The sequence below is a fragment of the Pan troglodytes genome, chromosome 2 (genome assembly GCF_028858775.2).
Source record: "Pan troglodytes isolate AG18354 chromosome 2, NHGRI_mPanTro3-v2.0_pri, whole genome shotgun sequence".
In the NCBI taxonomy this organism is placed as follows: Eukaryota; Metazoa; Chordata; class Mammalia; order Primates; family Hominidae; genus Pan; species Pan troglodytes.
In genome coordinates, this window is record NC_086015.1 from 132,220,836 (window position 1) to 132,242,225 (window position 21,390).

The 21,390-nt window shown below is 46.5% G+C and overlaps 1 protein-coding gene across 19 annotated transcripts in view; it reads right to left on the minus strand.

Annotated features, from left to right (window-relative positions):
* CFAP92 (cilia and flagella associated protein 92 (putative)) overlaps nt 1-21,390 on the minus strand; it is a 115,450-nt gene that overhangs the window by 62,858 nt on the left and 31,202 nt on the right. For 5 of the 19 annotated variants that reach the window (XM_054680981.2, XM_054680983.2, XM_054680982.2 and 2 more), the window contains exons 3-7: nt 13,493-13,683; nt 12,381-12,594; nt 2,828-2,968; nt 1,762-1,849; nt 562-686 (exon numbers count right to left, since the gene is read on the minus strand). In XM_054680981.2, coding sequence (XP_054536956.1) covers nt 562-686; nt 1,762-1,849; nt 2,828-2,968; nt 12,381-12,594; nt 13,493-13,683 — 759 coding nt within the window. Of the gene's footprint in view, nt 1-561; nt 687-1,761; nt 1,850-2,827; nt 2,969-12,380; nt 12,595-13,492; nt 13,684-16,274; nt 16,362-17,840; nt 18,139-18,781; nt 18,951-21,390 lie in introns of those variants that run through there. The other 14 variants (XM_063806218.1, XM_063806217.1, XM_063806212.1 and 11 more) reach the window with 9 other exon arrangements.

Sequence of the window (21,390 nt, forward strand, 5' to 3'; positions counted from 1 at the left end):
GCCTCCCCAACATACCACATACCTACCCATACCACAACATCTATCACAAAGAATTGTAATTCTTTATTTGAAAGTCTCCATTAGATATTAGAGATTTTCATGTTCCCCATATGCACAACACCATGGGTCAAAAATATTGATGGAATGGAATGGATGAGGGTGAGTGAATGACATGAGAAGAAATGGAACAAATGGATGGATGGATGGAGATGGATGGATAGGGATGGATGGATGGATGGATGGATGGATGGATGAATAAATGGAATGGGTGGGTGGACAGATGAACGGATGGGGATGTATGAATGAATGGATGGATGAATAGAGATGGATGGATAGATGGGGATGGACAGATGGATGAATGGATGGATGGGGATGGGTGGATGGATGGATAGATGGTAAGGATGGGATGCATAAGTTGAAAATGTATACAGTACTCTTACTTTTGAGAAACATTTTGTCAAATATGCAAGAATCTCATTGAAGTATCCTGAATTTAAAATATTTCATAATTATTCCAAGTCTAGTTATATTATAAAATTCCCAAATCCTATCCTAACTTACTTTGAGACCTTTGTCTGTCTAATATGTTTGTTAAGCTGCTAAGTGATTCACTCTCAATTAATTCCTTGATCTCCATCGTGCTTGCTCCTGCCAAAGAAATGGTTGGTGTTCTTGAAACATTCCATCTAGAAAATTCACAAAGAGAAAAATTAATGAAGGTGAAAAAAATCAGGGGCCAGATCTGAGAATCTATTTACTGATGGACTAAATGAGAGCAGATTTTTTAAAAACCTTATAGTGCGTTCCTCTAACCCAGTGCTTCTCAGTTTTCAATGTGCCTGTGAGTTACCTAGGGATTTTGTCAAATAAAATGTAGACTCTGGTTCAGTAAACCAGGGGCAGGCCTGAAATTCTCCATTTCTACCAAATCCCCACTAATGCTGACACACTTGGTCTGCATTCAAGGTACTAACAAACTCAAAAATATAATGGAAAATAATATATTTTAATAAAAATAACCCAAACTATAAAACATCTAAGAATTCACTTATAGGAATTATCCACAACATTTATAGGCAGAACAAATGAACTCTATTAAAGGACATAAGGGGGGTCTGAACTGAGTGAAAGGATATATACCATGATCATGGATGAGACACCTTAACAATGTAAAAATGTCAATTCTTCCCAAATTAATCTATATATTCAATACAAAAACAATTTTTAAAAATCAAAATTGCTTAAAGACATGTTCTCTCGGTTCTTCTCATTCCATTTCCCAAAACCACCAGCTGAGCTTCCATTCTCTCCCTTGTCCCCATAGCATCCAAGGAGTCTCCTTCTCCAGACCCTTCTTGGGCTACCAGAGACCCTAAGAGCAACTGACCTCATGCAGGATGGCTGGAGACTCAGGAGTCTGAAGGTGTGGGTTGGAAACCTGGCTTAACCAGGAATTCTGCTTTATCACTTTGTGTAAACCATTTAATTACTCAGTCACCTTTTTAGGAAACGGAGATAGTCATACCACCTCACAAAGTTATCATTATGAGGATCAAATGAGATAAAATAATGCATGCAGAAAGCTTGATGTGCAACATGTACTCATAAACACAAGCTACCCCTTCCCTGTTAGCTTAAGTTAGCCTGGATTGCATGAGCTCCAGTTTAACTGGATTTACTAAAAAACCTACCACAACTCATAGTAGGGCTAGTACAAGAGGGGCTCCACTCCCACCACCCAAAATATCGTTCAATCCTTACTGAATCGTGGAAGAATCGTCCATTTTGAGGGACTTCTCATATTCCTCACTGTTCTTGGAAGAAGTTTCGGGCTCTGCTTGGTGAGAACCTGAAAACAGTAGCAAATATTTCCAAGCTTTTTGTTACGTGCTAGTTCACTAAGAAATGAGGGCCCCTGACCCATTTCTGTAATGTCAGTCTCTATGCAGAAGGCCTGGGATGTGGTAAGGCCTGGGATATTGTTAATAACTGAGTGAATGAATAAACATACAGACTAATATTTGATTATTTGGATAAATGTAGTCAAGAGGAGACCTCCAGTTCCTTACATAACAGCCCACAGAGAAAAAGAAGAAAGTCTATTATCTATTAAATTGTCCATTTCAGTCCTGTTTACATTAGAGAATAATGAAAACAGTCCTAAGTTCCCAACCATAGGGAATGGTTAGCAAATTATAGTCTGCCCAGCAGATGAAATACTACATAGCCACCACACTACAATGTTACATAGATTGCTCCTCGTGATGAAATTGTTTTCCCTGTTTGTTTTATACTTTTATCTATTCACTGAATTTTCTAAAAACCACATATACAACTTCCACAGTCAGAAAAGTTTTTCGGACCAGGTGCAGTGGCTCACACCTATAATCTCAGCACTTTGGGGGCTGAGGTGGGTGGATCACTTGAGGTCAGGAGTTCAAGACCAGCCTGGCCAACATGGTGAAACCCCGTCTCTACTAAAAATACAAAAATTAGCTGGGTGTGGTGGTGGGCACCTGTAATCCCAGCTACTCAGGAGGCTGAGGCAGGAGAATCACTTGAACCCAGGAGGCAGAGGTTGCAGTGAGCCAAGATCGTGCCATTGCATTCCAGCCTGGGGGACGAGAGCAGAACTCAGAATCAGTAACAAAAAGTAAGCCATGCAGCAAGAGCAATACAGCCGTGTGGCAGGGTGAGCCCCGCCTGCCTCTGCTGCCAATACACAGGAGGGACGCCCATGCAGATGCATTGCTCCAGCACACCACACAACCGCTTTCCCTGCCATCGCCTTGCACTCAGCTTGTCCACAAAGGCCTTCTCCGCTCACCTTGCAAAGACTTTGGGTGTTTTTCTGTTTTTTCTTGTTTTCCTGGCGGATATTCCTGGTTCGACTCTTCTCTGACAATGTTGGTATTCTCAATGCCCTGTTCAGATAATTTTCTCTGATTTAAAACCAAATGTCTCACTTCTAGAATGCAGGAGAAGAAAGGATCATTGACTCAATCAATCCAAAATATTTATTGAATAACTACTATGGGCATTTCTTGGAGACACTGGGCATTCGGTTTCAGACTACACTAAAGTAAATATCACAATAAAGTGAGTCATACATTATCTTCCCAGTGCATATAAATTGTTTATATCATACTGTAGTCTATTAAGTGTGCAAAAGCATTATATCTAAAAAAAAAATGTACATACCTAAGTTTAAAAAATACCTTATTGGGGCCAGATACGGTGGCTCATGTCTGTAATCCCAGCACTTTGAGAGGCTGAATTAGGAGGACTGCCTAAGCCCAGGAGTTTGAAGCTGCAGGGAGCTGTGACTGCACCACTGCAGTCCAGCCTGGCTAAGAGATAGAGACTCGTACCGGTACCAAAACAGAGAAATAGACCAATGGAACAGAACAGAGCCCTCAGAAATAATACCACACATCTACAACTATCTGATCTTTGACAAACCTGACAAAAACAAGAAATGGGGAAAGGATTCCCTATTCAACAAATGGTGCTGGGAAAACTGGCTAGCCATATGTAGAAAGCTGAAACTGGATCCCTTCCTTACACCTTATACAAAAATTAATTCAAGATGGATTGAAGACTTAAATGTTACACCTAAAACCATAAAAACCCTAGAAGAAAACTTAGGCAATATCGCTCAGGACATAGGCAGGGGCAAGGACTTCATGTCTAAAACACCAAAAGCAATGGCAACAAGAGCCAAAATTGACAAATGGGATCTAATTAAACTAAAGAATTTCTGTACAGCAAAAGAAACTACCATCAGAGTGAACAGGCAACAGAATGGGAGAAAATTTTTGCAACCTACTCATCTGATAAAGGGCTAATATCCAGAATCTACAAAGAACTCAAACAAATTTACAAGAAAAAAACAACCCCATCAACAAGTGGGCAAAGGATATGAACAGACACTGCTCAAAAGAAGACATTTATGCAGCCAACAGACACATGAAAAATGCTCATCATCACCGGCCATCAGAGAATGCAAATCAAAATCACAATGAGATACCATCTCACACCAGTTAGAATGGCGATCATTAAAAAGTCAGGAAACAACAGGTGTGGGAGAGGATGTGGAGAAATAGGAACACTTTTACACTGTTGGTGGGACTGTAAACTAGTTCAACCACTGTGGAAGACAGTGTGGAGATTCCTCAGGGATCTAGAACTAGAAATACCATTTGACCCAGCCATCCCATTACTGGGTATATACCCAAAGGATTATAAATCATGCTGCTATAAAGACACATGCACTTGTATGTTTATTGAGGCACTATTCACAATAGCAAAGACTTGAAACCAACCCAAATGTCCAACAATGATAGGCTGGATTAAGAAAATGTGGCACATATACACCATGGATACTATGCAGCCATAAAAAATGATGAGTTCATGTCCTTTGTAGGGACATGGATGAAGCTGGAAACCATCATTCTCAGCAAACTATCGGAAGGACAAAAAAACCAAACACTGCATGTTCTCACTCATAGGTGGGAATTGAACAGTGAGAACACTTGGACCCAAGAAGGGGAACATCACACACCGGGGCCTGTTGTGGGGTGGGGGGAAGGGGGACGGATAGCATTAGGAGATATACCTAATGTAAATGACGAGTTAATGGGGGCAGCACACCAACATGGCACATGTACACATATGTAACAAACCTGCATGTTGTGCACATGTACCCTAAAACTTAAAGTATAATAAAAAATATATATATATATAAAAGAAAAAAGAGAAAAAGAAAGAAAGGAGGGAAGGAAGAAAGGAAGAAAAGGAGCGAGGGAAGAGAGAAAGGAAGAAAAAGAGAGAGAAAAAAATACTTCGTTGCTAAAATATATTACCGGCTGGGCACAGTGGCTCATGCCTGTAATACCAGCACTGTGGGAGACTGAGATAAGAGGATCGCTTGAGGCCAGGAGTTCAAGACAAGCCTAGGCAACATGGTGAAACCTTGTTTCTACAAAAAGAAAAATAGCTGGGCATGGTGGCATGCACCTGTAATTCCAGCTACTCGGGAGGCTGAGGTGGGAGGGCTGCTTGATTCTAGGAGGTCAAGGCTACAGTGAGCCATGATCACACCACTGCACTGCTGCCTGGGGGACAGAGCAAGACCCTGTCTCAAAAAAAAAAAAAAAGCTAACACTCATCTGAGCCTGTGGGTAATCATCTTTCTGCTGTGGGGGTCTTACCTCAATGTTGACAGCTGCTCAGTGATCAGGATGGTGGGTGCTGAGGGCTGGGTTCACCTCACCATGAATTTGCCTGCATTGATCAACTCTTCCTTTCATGAACGGTTTCTCTGTAGCATGTGAAGCTGTTTCATAGCATTTTGCCCACAGTAGAACGGCTTTCAAAATTGGAGTCAATCCTCTCAAACCCTGCCACTTCTTTATCAACTAAATGTGTGTACTATTCTAAATCGTGTTGTCATTTCAACAATGTTCACAGCCTCTTCACAAGGAGTAGATTCCATCTCATCTCAAGAAATCACTTTCTTTACTCATCCCTAAGAAGCAACTCCTCATCTGTTCAAATTTGATCATGAGACTGCAGCAATTCAGTCACATCCTCAGGCTCCACTTCTAATTCTAGTTCTCTTGCTGTTTCCACCACATCTGCAGTGACTTGCTCCACTGAAGACTTGAACCCTTCAGAGTCAGCCACGAGGGCTGGAATCAACTTCTTCCAAACTCCTGTTAATGTTGATGTTTTTACCTCCTCCCATGAATCACAGATGTTTTAAAGACATCTAGAATGGGGAATCCTTTCCGGAAGCTTTTTCTCTCTTTTTTTTTTTTCGAGGCGGAGTCTCGCTCTGTCACCCAGGCTGGAGTGCAGTGGTGCAATCTCGGCTCATTGCAAGCTCTGCCTCCCAGGTTCACGCCATTCTCCTGCCTCAGCCTCCCGAGGAGCTGGGACTACAGGCGCCCACCACCACACCCGGCTAATTTTTTGTATTTTGAGTAGAGACAGGGTTTCACCATGTTAGTTAGGATCGTCTTGATCTCCTGACCTCGTGATCTGCCCCCCTCGGCCTCCCAAAGTGCTGAGATTACAGGAGTGAGCCACCGCGCCTGGCCTTGTTTTGTTTTTGAGATGGAGTCTTGCTCTGTCACCCAGGCTGGAGTGCAATGGCACAATTTCGGCTCACTGCAACCTCCACCTCCCAGGTTCAAGCAGTTCTCTAGCCTCAGCCTCCCAAGTAGCTGGGATTACAGGCGCCTGCCACCACTCCCAGATATTTTTTGTATTTTTAGTGGAGATAGGGTTTCACTATGTTGGCCACACTGGTCTCAAATTCCTGACCTCAGGTGATCCACCCACCTCGGCCTCCCAAAGTGCTGGGATTACAGGCTTGAGCCACTGCACCCGGACTTCTAGAAGGTTTTCAATTTACTTGGCCCATATCAATCAAAGGAATCATTATCTATGGAAGCTATGGCCTTATGAAATGTGGCTTTTAGATAATAAGATTTGAAAGTCAAAATTACTCATTGATCCATAGGTTGTAGCATGGATGTTGAAACCAAAGTCACCTCTTTGTACGCCTCCATCAGAGACCTCAGGCAACCAGGTGCATTATCAATGAGCAGTCATATTAGAAAGGAGTCTTTTTCTAAGCGGTAGGTGTCAACAGTTGGCTTTAAATATTCAGTAAACCATGCTATAAACAGATGTGCTGTCATCCAGGCTTTGTTGTTCCATTTTTAGAGCACAGGCAGACTTAGCATCATTCTTAATAGGCTCTAGGGTTCTGGGAATGGTCAATGAGCATTGGCCTCTACTTTAAGTCACCAGCTGCACTGTCCCTATCAAGAGAGTTGGCCTGTCCTTTGAAGCCAGGCATTGACTTCTCTCTAGCTATGAAAGTCCTAGATGGCAGCTTCTTCCAGTAGAAGGCTGTCTCATCTACTCTGAAAATCTGTGGCTTAGTGTAGTTGCCTTCATCAGTGATCTTAGCTAGATCTCCTAAACAACTTGCTGCAGCTTCTCCATCAGCACTTGCTGTTTCACCTTACACTTTTATGTTACGGAGATGGCTCCTTTCCTTAAACCTCATAAACCAATCTCTGCTAGCTTCAAAGTTGTCTTTTGCAGCATCCTCACCTCTCTCAGCCTTCATGGAACTGAAGAAAGTTAGGGCTTTGCTCTGGATTAGGCTTCAGTTAATATTGTGGCTGGTTTGATCTTCTATTCAGACCATTAAAACTTCCTCTGTATCAGCTATAAGGCTGTTTCACTTTCTTATCATTCCTGTGTTCACTGGAGTAGCACGTTTAACTTCCTTCTAGAACTTTTCCCTTACATCCTCAACTTGGCTAACTGTTCAGCACAAGAGGCCTAGCTTTCATCCTATCTAGGCTTTTCGATGTGGCTTCCTCACTAAGCTTAATCATTTCAAGCTTTTGACTTAAAGGGAGAGATGTGCGAGGCCTCCTTTCACTTGAACACTTTAGAGGCCATTGTAAGGTTATTAATTGACCTAATTTTGGTATTGTGTATCTCAGGGAATAGGGAGGCCTGAAGAGAGGGAGAGACAGGAGAATGGCCGATCACTGGAACCCTGTGTTCTGGAGTCAGAACACACACAGCATTTATAAGTTCACCGTTTCACACACATGCAGTTCGTGGCACCTCCAAACATTTACAATAGTGACTTCAAAGATCACAGATCGCAGATCACCAAAGCAGATATAATAAGTGTGAAAACTCCGAGAATTATCAAAATGTGACAGAGACACAAAGTGAGCACACGAGGTTGAAAAAACGGCATCAATAGACTTGTTCAACACAGGGTTGCCACAAACCTCCAATTTGGAAAACGCATGATCTCTGTGAAGCCCAATAAGGCAAAGCATTATCAACCAAGGTATGCCTATAAGTGACAGTCACCTTCCTCTGAAGAAGATGAAGCAATGGATAAGGCCCCTGTTCTCCTGGAGCTGCTGCCTCCAAATTCCAGGAAACTCAAAACAATAAGCACACATGTCTGGGATAGGCACACATGTTGAGGTTCTCAGACCTCAGCAGGCCAGCAGCCTCCTCCAAATGCGAGCATTGAGCCTGTGACATGTGCTGCCCCACTCGCTCCTAGCATTCCACTTTAAGGAGGGCAGTAACATTCCCCATCTCACAGATGAAGATCTGACACTGAAGTAACTTTCCTGTGGTCAGAGAGGTGGTCCTTAACAAAGCCAGGACTGCACCCAGAGTGCCTTGTCCCCAGCCAGGGTGTCAGCTCCTCAATGCCCTTCATTTCTATCCCTAGAGGCTTCGCATGCACATGGCAGCCACCAAGAATGGGTAGGATAATGAATGAATGGAGGAAGTGAATTGACAAATGGAGATGAAAGACGCTACAAGAAAGAAGTGGAAAAAAGGAGGTGAAATTGGATTCAGTGTTGAATTATAGATAACATTTTTGGGGAAAGAGATAAGGCTGAGAGCCATGGAAGAATGCCCAGCTGGCTGGAGGCAGGCTTACCACAAGGGAGAGCCACGTGTCTGCAGGGACCAGGAGGTGGGCTGTGGTGTGAAGGGGCAGTGGCAGTGAGGAGGAGGCTTGGAAACAGATTGTAAAATGCCTTCAAGGCCAGAACCACTTGGTTCTCTAAAAGGCCCTGGGGCAGCCATGAACAGCTGCAGAGCAAGGCAGCACCAGGGCCGAAGGGGAGACAGAGAGAGGCCAGGCCGGCAGGAGAGAGGAGGGGGAACAAACCTGAGTGCAGAGAAAGCCAGAGGGCAGGAGGGAAAAGACAGCTGGGCAGAGAGCTCTCAAGAACAACAGGCGGGGGACACCCACTGGGCACCAGGTGGGGGTGCCCAGAATTGAGAGCATAGGAGTAATTAAATATGACTGGGGGGCTTTGAAAAGAATGCTGTCTTCATCCAGTCCTGAGAAATCGAGCAGACGAGCAGATTAAAGGGAAAAGAAATGCTGAGTATGATGGTTAATACTAAGTGTCAACTTGATTGAAGGAATGCAAAGTATTGATCCTGCTTGTATCTGTGAGGGTGTTGCCAAAAGAGATTAACATTTGAGTCAGTGGACTGGGAGAGGCAGACCCACCCTCAAGCTGGGTGGGCACCATCTAATCAGCTGCCAGCATGGCTAGAAGAAAGCAGGCAGAAGAACATGGAAGGAGCTGACTTCCTGAGTCTTCCGGCCTTCATCTTTCTCCCATGCTGGAGGCTTCCTGCCCTCAAACATCAGCCTCCAAGTTCTTCAACTTTTAGACTCTTGGACCTACACCAGTCGTTTGCCGGGGGGCTCTCAGGCCTTCGGCCACAGACTGAAGGCTGCACTGTCGGCCTCCCTATTTTTGAGGTTTTGGGACTCGGACTGGCTTCCTTGCTCCTCAGCTTGCAGACGGCCTATTGTGGGACTTCACCTTGTGATCATGTGAGTCAATACTCCTTAATAAACTCCCTTTCATATATACATCTATCCTATTAGCCCTTCCCTCTAGAGAACACTTGACTAGTACACTGAGTCAGATTAGGATGTTTCTTCAAGACCAGCAGGCTGAATGCTAACAAGTTCTGGCATGTGACCTACCAGGCATCCAAGAAACATCCTATCCCCTTCATAACATGAGACAGAACTCTTACAGCATTTCTGCACTCCCAAGAAATAAGAGTTTCTGTAAGAAATCTTTTTACGTGAGAAAAGGCAGGACTTAAGACAACATGTACACTAGATTCACAGGAAAAGTGTTAACAATGGCTATCTCTGGACAGGAATCATGTGGTTTTAATTTTTTCTCTTTTTTGCTAGGTGATATCTAAATTGTTTTACAAAGTGAATTCGCACTGCTTTTTTAATGGGGAAAAACTTATTTAAATAAGAAGCAGTGATGCTAAGCTTGGGACAGGGTTCAGGAAGGAGCAGGTGCTGTCATTGCAACGTTTCACAGTGCTAGGCATAGTGGCTCACGCTTGTGATCCCAGCACTTTAGGAGGCCAAGGCAGGAGGATTGCTTAAGACCAGGAGTTAGAGACCAGCTTGGGTAACACAGTAAGACTCAATCTCTATAAAAGATAAAATTTAAAAAGTAGCCATGTGTGGTGGCACATACCCGTGGTCCCAGCTACTCAGGAGGCTGAGGCAGGAGGAATCACTTGAGCCCAGGAGCTCAAAGCTGCAGTAAGCTATGATCACATCACTGTACTCCAACCTGGGCAACAGAGTGAGACTGTCTCAATCAATCAATAAGAATACTCATAGCAGGAGGCCCTAGAACACCTTTTCTCCTTCCTTTTCTGGCCACCAAATTCCCTTTACCCACCCAAACTTTGCTACTATGGCCCTTCCTCCAGGAATCCTTCCTGATACTCCCACCTCAACACCCTACTCCAGTGAAAGCCCACTGCAGGGCAGATACTAACCAGAAAGTCTGGCTCAGCAGATCCAAACAGGCCTGGAATCTGCATGTAAGCATCTGATGCAGGTGGTCCACAGCCCACACTTTGAGGACATGGTTCTTTCCTATAGTCCAGGTGAGAAAAATTACCTTGAATCCCATTTTCTCACACTGGAAGCCTACGACTTGTAGTGTAGGTATATATATCAGTGTTTCTCAGCCAGGGGCGATTTTGACCCCCAGGGAACATCTGGCAATGTCTGAAGAAATCTGACTGTCACAACTGGCAGGCTACTACTGGCAGCTAGTGGGTAGAGGCCAGAAATACTGCAAAACACCCAGCAATCCACAGAACAGCCCCCACAGCGAGGAATTATCTGGCCCAAAATGTCAATAGTGCCAAGAGTAAGAAACCCTGGACATAAATGAAAGACTGAAAGTGGGAAGTTCCAAGCCTCCAAGGTCAGAAAGGCTCCTTGAGAAGGTGGGCTGGAAAATCAGAGAAAAGCAAGGCTTTCCAGCCACACAAAATTGAGGATAATTATACTCGTCTGGAAGGTGCTGACAACGATAATAGTACCATATATCATTGATTCTAATATGTACATCTGTTTTACTTTTTTTTTTTTTTTTTTGAGATAAGGTCTTGCTCCATCACCCAGGCTGGTGTGCAGTCATACAAACACAGCTTACTGAAGCCTCGACCTCCCAGGATTAAGCAATCCTCCCACTTCAGCCTTCCAAGAAGCTAGAATTACAGGAGCACATCACCATGCTGGGCTGATTTTTAAATTTTTTATAGAGACAGGGTCTTGCCACGTTACCCAGGCTGGTCTCAAACTCCTGCCTCAGCCTCCCGAAGTGCTGGGATTACAGGCATGAGCCACTGTACCTGCCTTTTTTAAATTTTTAACATCTCTAAGCATCAGGATGCATCTTACAATTAATGCCATGTCATAGTTTAGTTAGTAGCATTTAATTACAGTTCTTAAATTTTCTATAGACAATGCACACCCTCATTGCCTGCACCCAGGTGGACCACGCCGGTCAACCTGCCTCCAGTATTCCAGTGAAGCAGGTACTAGTTATTTTTCCTTTTTTACAGATGAGAAACGTATGTTCAGGAACATGCCGAAGTCACCAACAAGTACAAGATGGAGACAGGACTGAATTCTACCGTCTGGCTTCAAAGCCTGCATCTTTCGATCCCTCCTGGCTCTCCTTCAAAATGAGTTCAAAAGACTTTCTGACATTGGCTGGGCACAGTAGCTCACACCTGTGTTCCCAGTACTTCGAGAGGCCAAGGTGGGTGGATCACCTGAGGTCAGGAGTTCGAGACCAGCCTGGCCAACATGGCGAAACCCCGTCTCTACTAAAAACACAAAAATTAGCCGGGCGTGGTGGCGCATGCCTGGAGTCCCAGCTGCTCAGGAGGCTGAGGCAGGAGAATGGCTTGAACTGGGGAGGCAGAGGTTGCAGTGAGCCGAGATCGCACCACTGCACTCCAGCCTGGGCGACAGAGCGAGACTCCATCTCGAAAGAAAAAAAAAAGACTTTCTGATATTGATATATTTACACAAATGAGTCTGGAAGAGTCTACATGAGACTCTTAAGACAATTGGCTTGGGGTGGTGGGATTTTTAAGTTTTCTCTTTTGTTCCTTGGTATCCTCTAAGTTTGTTTTTTTTTTTTTTTTTTTCAGTGAACATATAATACTAGTCCAGACTGGTGATGGGTGCCTGTGTCAGAGCTGCCCTGGAATGAAGGGCCCAAAAGGTGGAGTTTCAAGAACACTGCCCACCACACCCTCACTCCCCTATGTGGCACTTCCTGTCACCACAGCATGGCCTGGTGGGATGCCCTGCAACATCTGCAAAACCCGTGTGTGCACATGCCAATTAGATGAAGGAAACCAGGAGACACTGGCTTTTATGCTGTTACTAGTGAGTAAGCCCCAGGCTTCCAGAACCATTTCAAATAAAACCAGAGCACCTGACTTATGAAAAGCTCCCACGTCGTCTGTGAAGCCGGCAGTCTTTAATCGGTAATATCTGACTTTTCTTGACATCTTGTCTTTAGTGTTCCAGAGCCTCAAGGTGATTTTGTGGAAATTTATTTTCTTTAATAATTCCTTTGTCACATTGATATTAAAAGTCTGCTCCCACGACACCCAGGCTTTGTCACCTTCGTGCCACGGCTTCACAGTCTGTGTAAAACAACATTCAGAGATGTCAACTGGGGAAAGATGTGCAAAGGCCGTGGCGAACAGAGCAAGCCCCAGCCCCAGCCTGGCCCTCAGCAGCAGCGCTGCCTGACTTCAGTGCCTGGTCACTCTCCAGGCTCTGAGCTCAGGGAAAATGGGGCGTTGTGTGCTGGGCCCTGTCAGACTTTTGAATTCCTTAGGAAGAATAAAATCAAAGTAATTACCTGCAAATAGCATCCTCCTCGATTGCTTCTAAGCAATGACCCAGGGCCAAACCACTGGCAGGAGTGTGTGTGTGCAGGTAGTGTGTACACACACATGCACACACACGTCTGCACACATGCACACACACAGAAAAAAGAAATCTCAAGAACTACAAAAACTTTTGAAACATTCTGGAAATTACTGGGTAAAATATCTAAATAAAAAATAGGCCAGGTGCGGTGGCTCACGCCTGTAATCCCAGCACTTAGGGAGGCCAACGCAGGAGGATGACTTGAGGTCAGGAGTTCGAAGCCAGCCTGGCCAACATAGTGAAATCCCATCTCTACTAAAAGTACAAAAACTAGCTGGGCATGGTGGCTCGCGCTTGTAATTCCAGCTACTCAGGTGGCTGAGGCATGAGAATTGCTTGAACAGGGAGGCGGAGGTTGTGGTGAGCAAAAATCGCACCACTCGACTCCAGCCTGGGCAACAGAGCAAGACTCTGACTCAACAACAACAAAAAAGTCAGTAATTGGAATGATCAGGCCAGTGCAGATTCCCACTCAGGAGGTGGGGCCCGGGATCCTCCAATTCTAGCAAGCTGGAGGTGGAGCTGATGTTGCATATCCATGGAGCAGCACACTTTTCGTGATGAGCATCAGACCATACACAAGGCCACACACACTCACACACGCACCTTTACTCCTGACTCCAGGAATACTTTGGCCACCATTGGAAATAGCAATATGTCAACTTTTTTAGGTTCTTCATCGTCCGGCAGAAGGAAATACTCAATGTGGTAAAAACGACGCATCTTTGTAACAGAACTGTCTGTTTTAGGGTGTTTCTTATATTTTTCAATCAAACTTGCATATTTTCCCTTCTGACCTTGAAGATACAGATTGAAAAAGTCTCGTTTTAACCTCATGTGGAAAAGCAGACCCATCTCCCCAGTTCCCTGGAGCTTGATGTTGTGAGAGGCTGAGCACTCCACATTGCCTGTCCGACTTGGGGAAGGAGGTACAGGTCCAGTGCTCCTAGCCAGCAGAGTAGCACGACCTGGACTGGGCACCTGAGTGCAAAATTTAAGTGCATGGTTTTCAGAGTGAGTGTCTCAGTTGGAGAGTGAGTGTTGGTTAGTAGGCCTAGGGTTAAAAAGGTGATAGAGTTAAAGTGAAATCACATGGCCAGGTCAGATGTTATTAGGAGAGACGCCCTACTTGCCTTACCCTAGTCCCTCCTGGCCCTAAGAAGCAGGTAAAAAAAAAAAAAAAAAAAAAAAAAAAAATCACAGTACAATGTGATTTGTGCAATAATAGCAGCAGGAACAAGGTTGTGAAGAACGAAGGTGGAGGAGCAAACTCTGCATGGGGAGGGTGGGGTGGGCCTCCCAGGGGGACCTTAGCAGAGTCTTAGAGGAGCAAAGCTGGCAGATATTCCAGACAGACAGAGAAAACAGCTTCACAAAAATGTCATGGGTGAAGCTACCCAATGCGGGGTGGATAGGGTGACAGGATGTGGAAGGTACAGATGGGCTTCTGCCAGAGTCCAGAGCCCAAGGAGCCCCCTGACCCCACCCTAGGTTGCTTACACTCCAGCTTAAACTCCACACTCTAGGTTGGGGCTTTTCACATCATAAGAAGCTCCATAAACATTTAATCCAAATATCATTCTATAAAAACATGACTATCTTTAAAGCTGTAGTTTTTAAAGTCTAAATTTTTAACCCCAGGAGACTGCTGCAGCATTAATTTTTCTGCTACCAAAATAGTTAGCATTTGTGCAGAGATTGGAGTGAAGCTTCTCCTGCCAGTCTCTGGTAGCATTAGACCTTTTCTGATTCAATCCCAGGTGGGCCAGCAAGTGGACAAACAGAGCCTCTCATTTTCTGTAGACAGAAAGGCAAGTTATTTAGCCCTTTTAAAGGGGAAGTTGACAATATCTATCAAAAACTATTAATACATGCTTTCAATCCAGCAAATTTACTTCTTGGAATACAGGCAACAGAAGTGCCCACATATATGCACAAAAATGTATGTAAAGAATGTCTATCGCAGAATTGCAACAGAAAAACATTTGAAACAACTCAAATATCCACCAATAAGGGGTAGGATAAATTAGAGACATATAATGGAATACTGTTAATATATAGGTGTTTAAAATGAAACAACAAAATTAAAACAAGTATCCTTGCCCAGGCAAAGTGGCTCATGCCTGTAATCCTAGCACTTTGGGAGGCCCAGGCAGGAGGATGATCTGAGGTCAGGAGTTCCAGACCAGCCTGGCCAACATGGCGAAACCCCGTCTCTACTAAAAATACAAAAATTAGCTGGGCATGGTGGCATGTGCCTGTAGTTCCAGCTGCTCGGGAGGCTGAGGCAGGAGAATCGCTTGAACCCAGGAGGCGGAGGTTGCAGTGAGCCAAGATCTCGCCACTGTACTCCAGCCTGGGTGACAGAGGGAGACTCTGTCTAAAAACAAACAAACAAAAACAAGTATCCTTGATCATATTCTCAAAGATAATCTAAATCATGTCAAAAAATTTTAAAGTAAGTTGTAGGATCTCATTTCTCTGAAATAAACAATTTATAGGTCGGGCATGGTGGTTCACGTCTGTAATTCCAGCGTTTTGGAAAGCCAAGGCAGGTGGATCACCTAAGGTCAGGAGTTCAAGACCAGCTTGACCAATATGGTGAAACCCCATGTCTACTAAAAATACAAAAATTAGCTGGGCGTGGTGGCATGTGCCTGTGGTCCCAGCTACTTTGGGAAGCTGAGACAGGAGAATTGCTGGAAGCTGAGACAGGAGAATTGCTTGAACCTGGGAGGTGGAGGTTGAAGTGAGCCGAGATTGTGCCACTGAACTCCAGTCTAGGCAACAGAGCAAGACTCCGTCTCAAAAATAAATAAATAAATAATTTATATAAAGAAACATTTATGTACTCATCTGTAAATACTCAGGTATTGAAGGAAAAAAAATTAAACTAGAATTTTATGTGGAGCCGAAGGTATGTCATTTAAAGGTATTGGCATGATAAAAAAATACTCTTAGGCACACAAGGTCTCATGAAGTTTTGCCCCACAGAGATCCATTTTATAAATGCCTTTAGAGGACAACAAAAACAAAAACAAAAACACGCTTAGAAGATGCTGTGAAAGAGATGAGGGCTAAAGGAGGTCAAGTGCCAATTTTCTTTTGGTTGGTATTTGCCAGATGTCTTTTTCCAGGCTCTTTTGCTTTATAGCAATAGACCCAAGAGTAAAGGCATCATTTTAGACAGGAATGGTCACCATAAAATGACAAAAAGTTCAGTTCACCAAGAAGATGGAGCAGTTCTAAACATACTATACACCCAACCAGTCGGCCTCCAAAATAGCTGAAGCAACCATCTGTAAGACTCTCCCCAGGGCCTGAAAGCTTAAGGAGATGAATAACTCCTCCCTTCTCAAGCCTAGTCCCAAGGCGTAAGGCCACTTACGTCAGCAGCGTGCACCAGCAAAATAGCAGAAGCAGGAGGAGAGCCGGCTGGAATACACCTACCCTGGCCGGAAGACATGAAGATGAGAAAGAGGCCATCCGGGTACAGCGTAGCAGTTACACCAGACTAGGACACTTCCTGTTTACAGGAGACTATAAAACCTTTGCCCCGTCCTCACTTGGGGCTGACGCCATTTTAGGCCTCAGCCGGCCTGCACCAAGGCGTTCATTGAAACCGCATGTTGCTCCACACCGCCTCGTGTTGTCTGTTGGTGCGCTCTCGGGGTTCCAACCCATACAAGAAACTTACACCATCGACAGAATACCAGGAGAAGTTGAAATCATAATGGTGGGCTAGTTCAAGTAAGCAGATGAAAACAAAACAAAGCAAGGTCTATCGAGATGTGAAGTACTACTTGTCTCCTCCCCTCATATTGGGCTGGAACCATGTGACTTGGTTTGGCCAATAAAATGCTAGCAGGTGGGAGACACGCAAAGACTTGAGGAGTGTTTGTGGGGCTAGGCTTGCCCTCCTGTGTGTGTCCGTGTTTCTAGAACAAGAAGGGGTCTAGGATAGCCCACTGGTCCAGGAGGAAAAGGAGCAGCCTGAAGCAGAGCTGAGCTGTTGCAGAACCCAGCCTAGACCAGCGCCCAGCACCTCCAGGAGAACCTCAGGTTCCTGTGTGCAGCCATGAGCTTGGGGGCTTGTTTGGGTTTGTTGCACCGCATTTTTGTGGCAATAGCTAATTGATACACCTTTACATTCAGAGATCGATTCAACAGATCAGAGAAAATGTATTTTTTGGCCGGGTGCGGTGGCTCATGCCTGTAATCCCAGCACTTTGGGAGGCTGAGGCAGGAGGATGACCTGAGGTCAGGGGTTCGAGACCATTCTGGCCAACATGGTGAAACCCAGTCTCTACTAAAAATACAAAAATTAGATGGGTGTGGTGGCGTGCACCTGTAATCCCAGTTACTTGGGAGGCTGAGGCACGAGAATTGCTTGAACCCGGAAGGCTGAGGTTGCAGTGAGCTGAGATCGCACCACTGCACTCCAGCCTGGCGACAGAGCAAGACTCCATCTCAATAAAAAAAAGAATTATTATTATTTTTTTTTTTTGACAGAGTTTCGCTGTTGTTGCCCAGGCTGGAGTGCAATGGCGTGATCTCTGCTCATCACAACCTCCACCTCCGGGGTTCAAGAGACTCTCCTGCCTCAGACTCCCGGAAAATGTATTTTAAACAAGGTATTAGGTGATGCACAAGCGCTTGTGAGAATCAATGCCTTAACCTCTCCATGGTTTTTTTTTTTCTTCTGTAAAAAGCAGACAGAACATCACCTGCTTTAGGGTTGTTGAGAGGATTAAGTATGTGAAGCTGATGCAGCCACAGTTGGGCCTCTCCTAAAATTGCTGTTTCTTTTCAACCTCTGCTCCTGGCTGGCACTTGCCAGCCCGCTTTGGGGTGGGGCAGGTGGAGAGAGGATGTGGGGTGTATGCGCCCTAAACTCCTGCAGAAAGTCATGCACCTCCTTTTTTCAGAGGGTGTTAACCTTCTGCTCTAGCACCTACCCATATTCACAGGGAAGGCCAGTGAGATGGTGAATTTGCAGGGGACCACGTGGGGCACGTCGGAGCTGAAAGTGCTGGCAGGCTCAGATGAGGACTCGATGCTGCTGCACGGGCGGTCAGAGTCAGACTCCTGGGCCCTGGCCTTGGCCTTCAGGTGTTCCTCCACGTCACACTCGCTCGTGGACTGGTAAAAGCTAGTGATGGAGGAGATGGGCTCTATGCTTGCGGGGTCCTCTTCCCACTCCCAGGCATGTAGCGACATGCTGCAGAGCGCACTGCTGGCCGCCGGCGCTCCTGGCAGGGAGAAAGTGAAGGCTGTCCCCGCCTGTATTCCAGGGCTGCTCCAGGAGGTAAGCCCGGCCTCCTGCAGGAGCACCCACCCTTCTCTTCCCTGCTTCCCCCGCCTGCTCCTAGATGAACGCCGGGGCTCCTTCACTGCCTGCCACACAGTCGGTACTCAATCGACTTAGAGAATGAATGGATGAAGGAACAACAGATAAGGGTGGCTGGCAGTAAGCACGACGACGAGCAACCCCGTTTCCTTCGCCTAACCAGGAGTCAGTCGCCGGGCTTCTGGAATGCCTGCCCCAGGTGAGCAGCTCCCGGGAGCCACCAGGCGGGAGAGGGGACGTCTGCTCAGGCAGGCCTGCTGCGCCTAAGCACAAGATGCGTTTGCTATTTGGGGAGAGGCAAACCAGGCCGGGGGCAGCACGTGCAGGAGCCTGGCGAGGTCGGGGAGGGCAAGCCCTGTCCCCAAGACAGAACATGAATGTGCACTGGGTGCTGGGCTCGGGGCATCAGCTCAGGCCCATGGAGGCGGAACGCCGGGCAAACGCCGAAGAGGGAACACGCGTCGAGGCGAGGCGGGAAGAGTCCCGGGCTGCGGCGGCCGAGGTGGGGGCAGGGGTCGGGGTTCCCCTCCAGGTGCTGGCGGTACCTGCGAGCGGATGCGCTGGGCGGCAGCGGGGAGTTGGACCGCGGCGGCAACTCCCGTACCGGATCCACAGCCACCTGGGCGAAGAGACTCCAAGACTGAGAGGAGCGTCCGCGGGTGCAGGGAGGGCCGCAGGCCCAGCCACTCAGCTACGTTTGGCGGTTGCTAGGAGACGCGAGGGCGTGCGGCCTGGGGGCGGGGCTCCGCGGGGCGGGGCTTTCCCCCTCAGCCCCTGCGCGCAGTTTGTCAAATGGCTACATCCAGGTTCAGAAACCAGCTGCCTTCATTCCTTCACTCATGCATTCACTCATTAAGGAGTTTCTACTCGGAACGTCAGCACCTACTATAAGCCTGGTCCTTGCCCGTACGATGGGAGGTAGGGGTTGATGGCTCCTTCCTCCCCCTCCATCAGCTCCCACCTCCCATTCTTTAATAAAAGCAAAGGAAGCTGTGGGCTCTGCAAATTCCAGACCTCCCCACGATCCCTCTCATTAGATTCTCTGCTTCTGTCGCTGATGTCCTTAAAAACCAGACCTCCCCACGATCCCTCTCATTAGATTCTCTGCTTCTGTCGCTGATGTCCTTAAAATAGCATGAGAATTCTGGTTAGTGATCATGAGCGCCAACTCAGAGATGAGAAAACAAAGCTTAGAGAGGTGAAGCGATTCGCCTGAGGTCACACAGCAAGTAGGGCGCAGCACTGTGTTGAAATCCTGACTGCCTGACTCCAAAGCCTCCGCTCGTCTGCTAAACCACCCAAGCTGAGAGCCCTGGCTGCGACTCCTAATGTAGAGGACCTCAGCACAGCAAGCGGCTGAGACAGAGGGCTGGGGTAGGCCTCATGGAGGAAGTGAGCAAAGCCAAATCTGGGGGGTGACTAGGCAGAGGCGGTGAAAGCAAGAGAAAGCATCCCAGGTAGAGGAACAGCATATGCAAAGGCCCATAGAGGTGAAAGGGCATGGCAAGTTTCAGGAATGGGTGGCGAGGCTGTAGCAGTGTGCAGGGCCCATGGTACATAGCCCCACAGGGCAGGTTAGGGCACAGGACTATGGGCAATGGGGAGCCAAGGCAGGTCTTCTGTTGAGGGAGGGCACCCTGCTCCGGCAGTCAGTTTGTTCAAGAGAATGGGAGCTGAGGCTACACACAAGCTTGGCTATTAAGAAAACTTTAGCTGAGTTGAGCTATGACCTACTTTGTGTCAAAAAGCAAAACTGTGGCGCAGCTGGGGCTGAGACCCAAGTCCTGAGCCTCCCAGTGCATGCCTCCCCAGACCGCTCTCAGGGCATGGGACAGCCCCTTTAATACTGGGTGCTCCAATACTCCTCGGGTTCAATCAGTCTGAAAAACAGCCTCAAGTACAGCTGTGAGGGAAGACACCAAATGGCAGTGGGCCCTGTGAGGAGTGGGTTCAAACTCCTAGCACGAGAACGGCAACCACCTTGCCCACACCCCACCTGCAGCAGCCTGGAGACTGCTGTCTATATGCCAGGAAGTGCTCAGGAGACACATGAAGGGCTGGAAGAATACAAAGCTACTCAGATACACCAGCCCCCAAAAGGGCCCTTTAACAAGGGCAGTTCAACACTACCACCACTCTTGGACAGACATCAGGCCTCCTGCTCCCCAGGTCCTACCCACTGGCCTGAGGCTGGTTTCCCTCCAAAGGTTCCTAGATCACATCACCACCTAGGACAGAAGCCAATCTCTTCCCAAGCTCAATAGTGAGAGGCCAGAGGTCTTGGACCAAGGGCCAATGTGCCATCCTGGATGTGCACTGGAAACACCTACATGTCAAAAATACAATTCTGAGGCTTCATTAAAGACCTGTGGAAGTGACTCTCCAGGGGTGGCGCTTAGAAACCAGTGGCAGATTGTATTTTCCAAAGACAGCCACCTCAAAAGATCCCCTCCCACATAATCTTCCGGCAGGCATTGTGAGGTTCACATTCCTCCCACCCAGTTGGGGGGTCTAGTCTCCTTCTCTGGAAACTGGGCAGACCTCTGTGACTGGCTCAGTCAAAAGAGTGCAGAGGAAATGACACTATGTGATTTCTGAGGCCAGGTCATATAAATTCCATCTACCTCTCCCCTGTTCTTTTGAGGTATAGTATTCATGCTAGGAATCCAGCTAGCATGTTGTGAGGAAGCCCAAGCAGCCATGTGAAATGGCCACATGAAACTGTTGTGACTGACGGTTCCCAGCCAATTGCAGCCTCAACCCCCAGACATATGAGAGTGCAAGACTTCAAATGATCCCAGCCCTCAGTCTTTGAGCCACCCTGGCTGACATTGAGGAACAGAAACAAGCTGTCTCCATCATGAGAAATTGTAGATTTATAAGCAAATTGTTGCTCTCTTAAACCACTAAGTTTTGGGGTGATTTGTTGTGCAATAAATAATAGGAACAGGAGCCATATTTTTAAATTACCACCAAGATTGTATCGCACAACCAGAATATGGAACCACTGCCCTGAGAGAGATGGTGTCTGGGTCAAGACCTAGGGCATCACAGGATGAAGTGAGGGCAAAGCTGTGCTACCCACTACTCAGGTATGAGAGAGTGGTGGGTCTACAACCCTACCTCAGTGAAGATGGCTTCAGGGCTGGCAGAT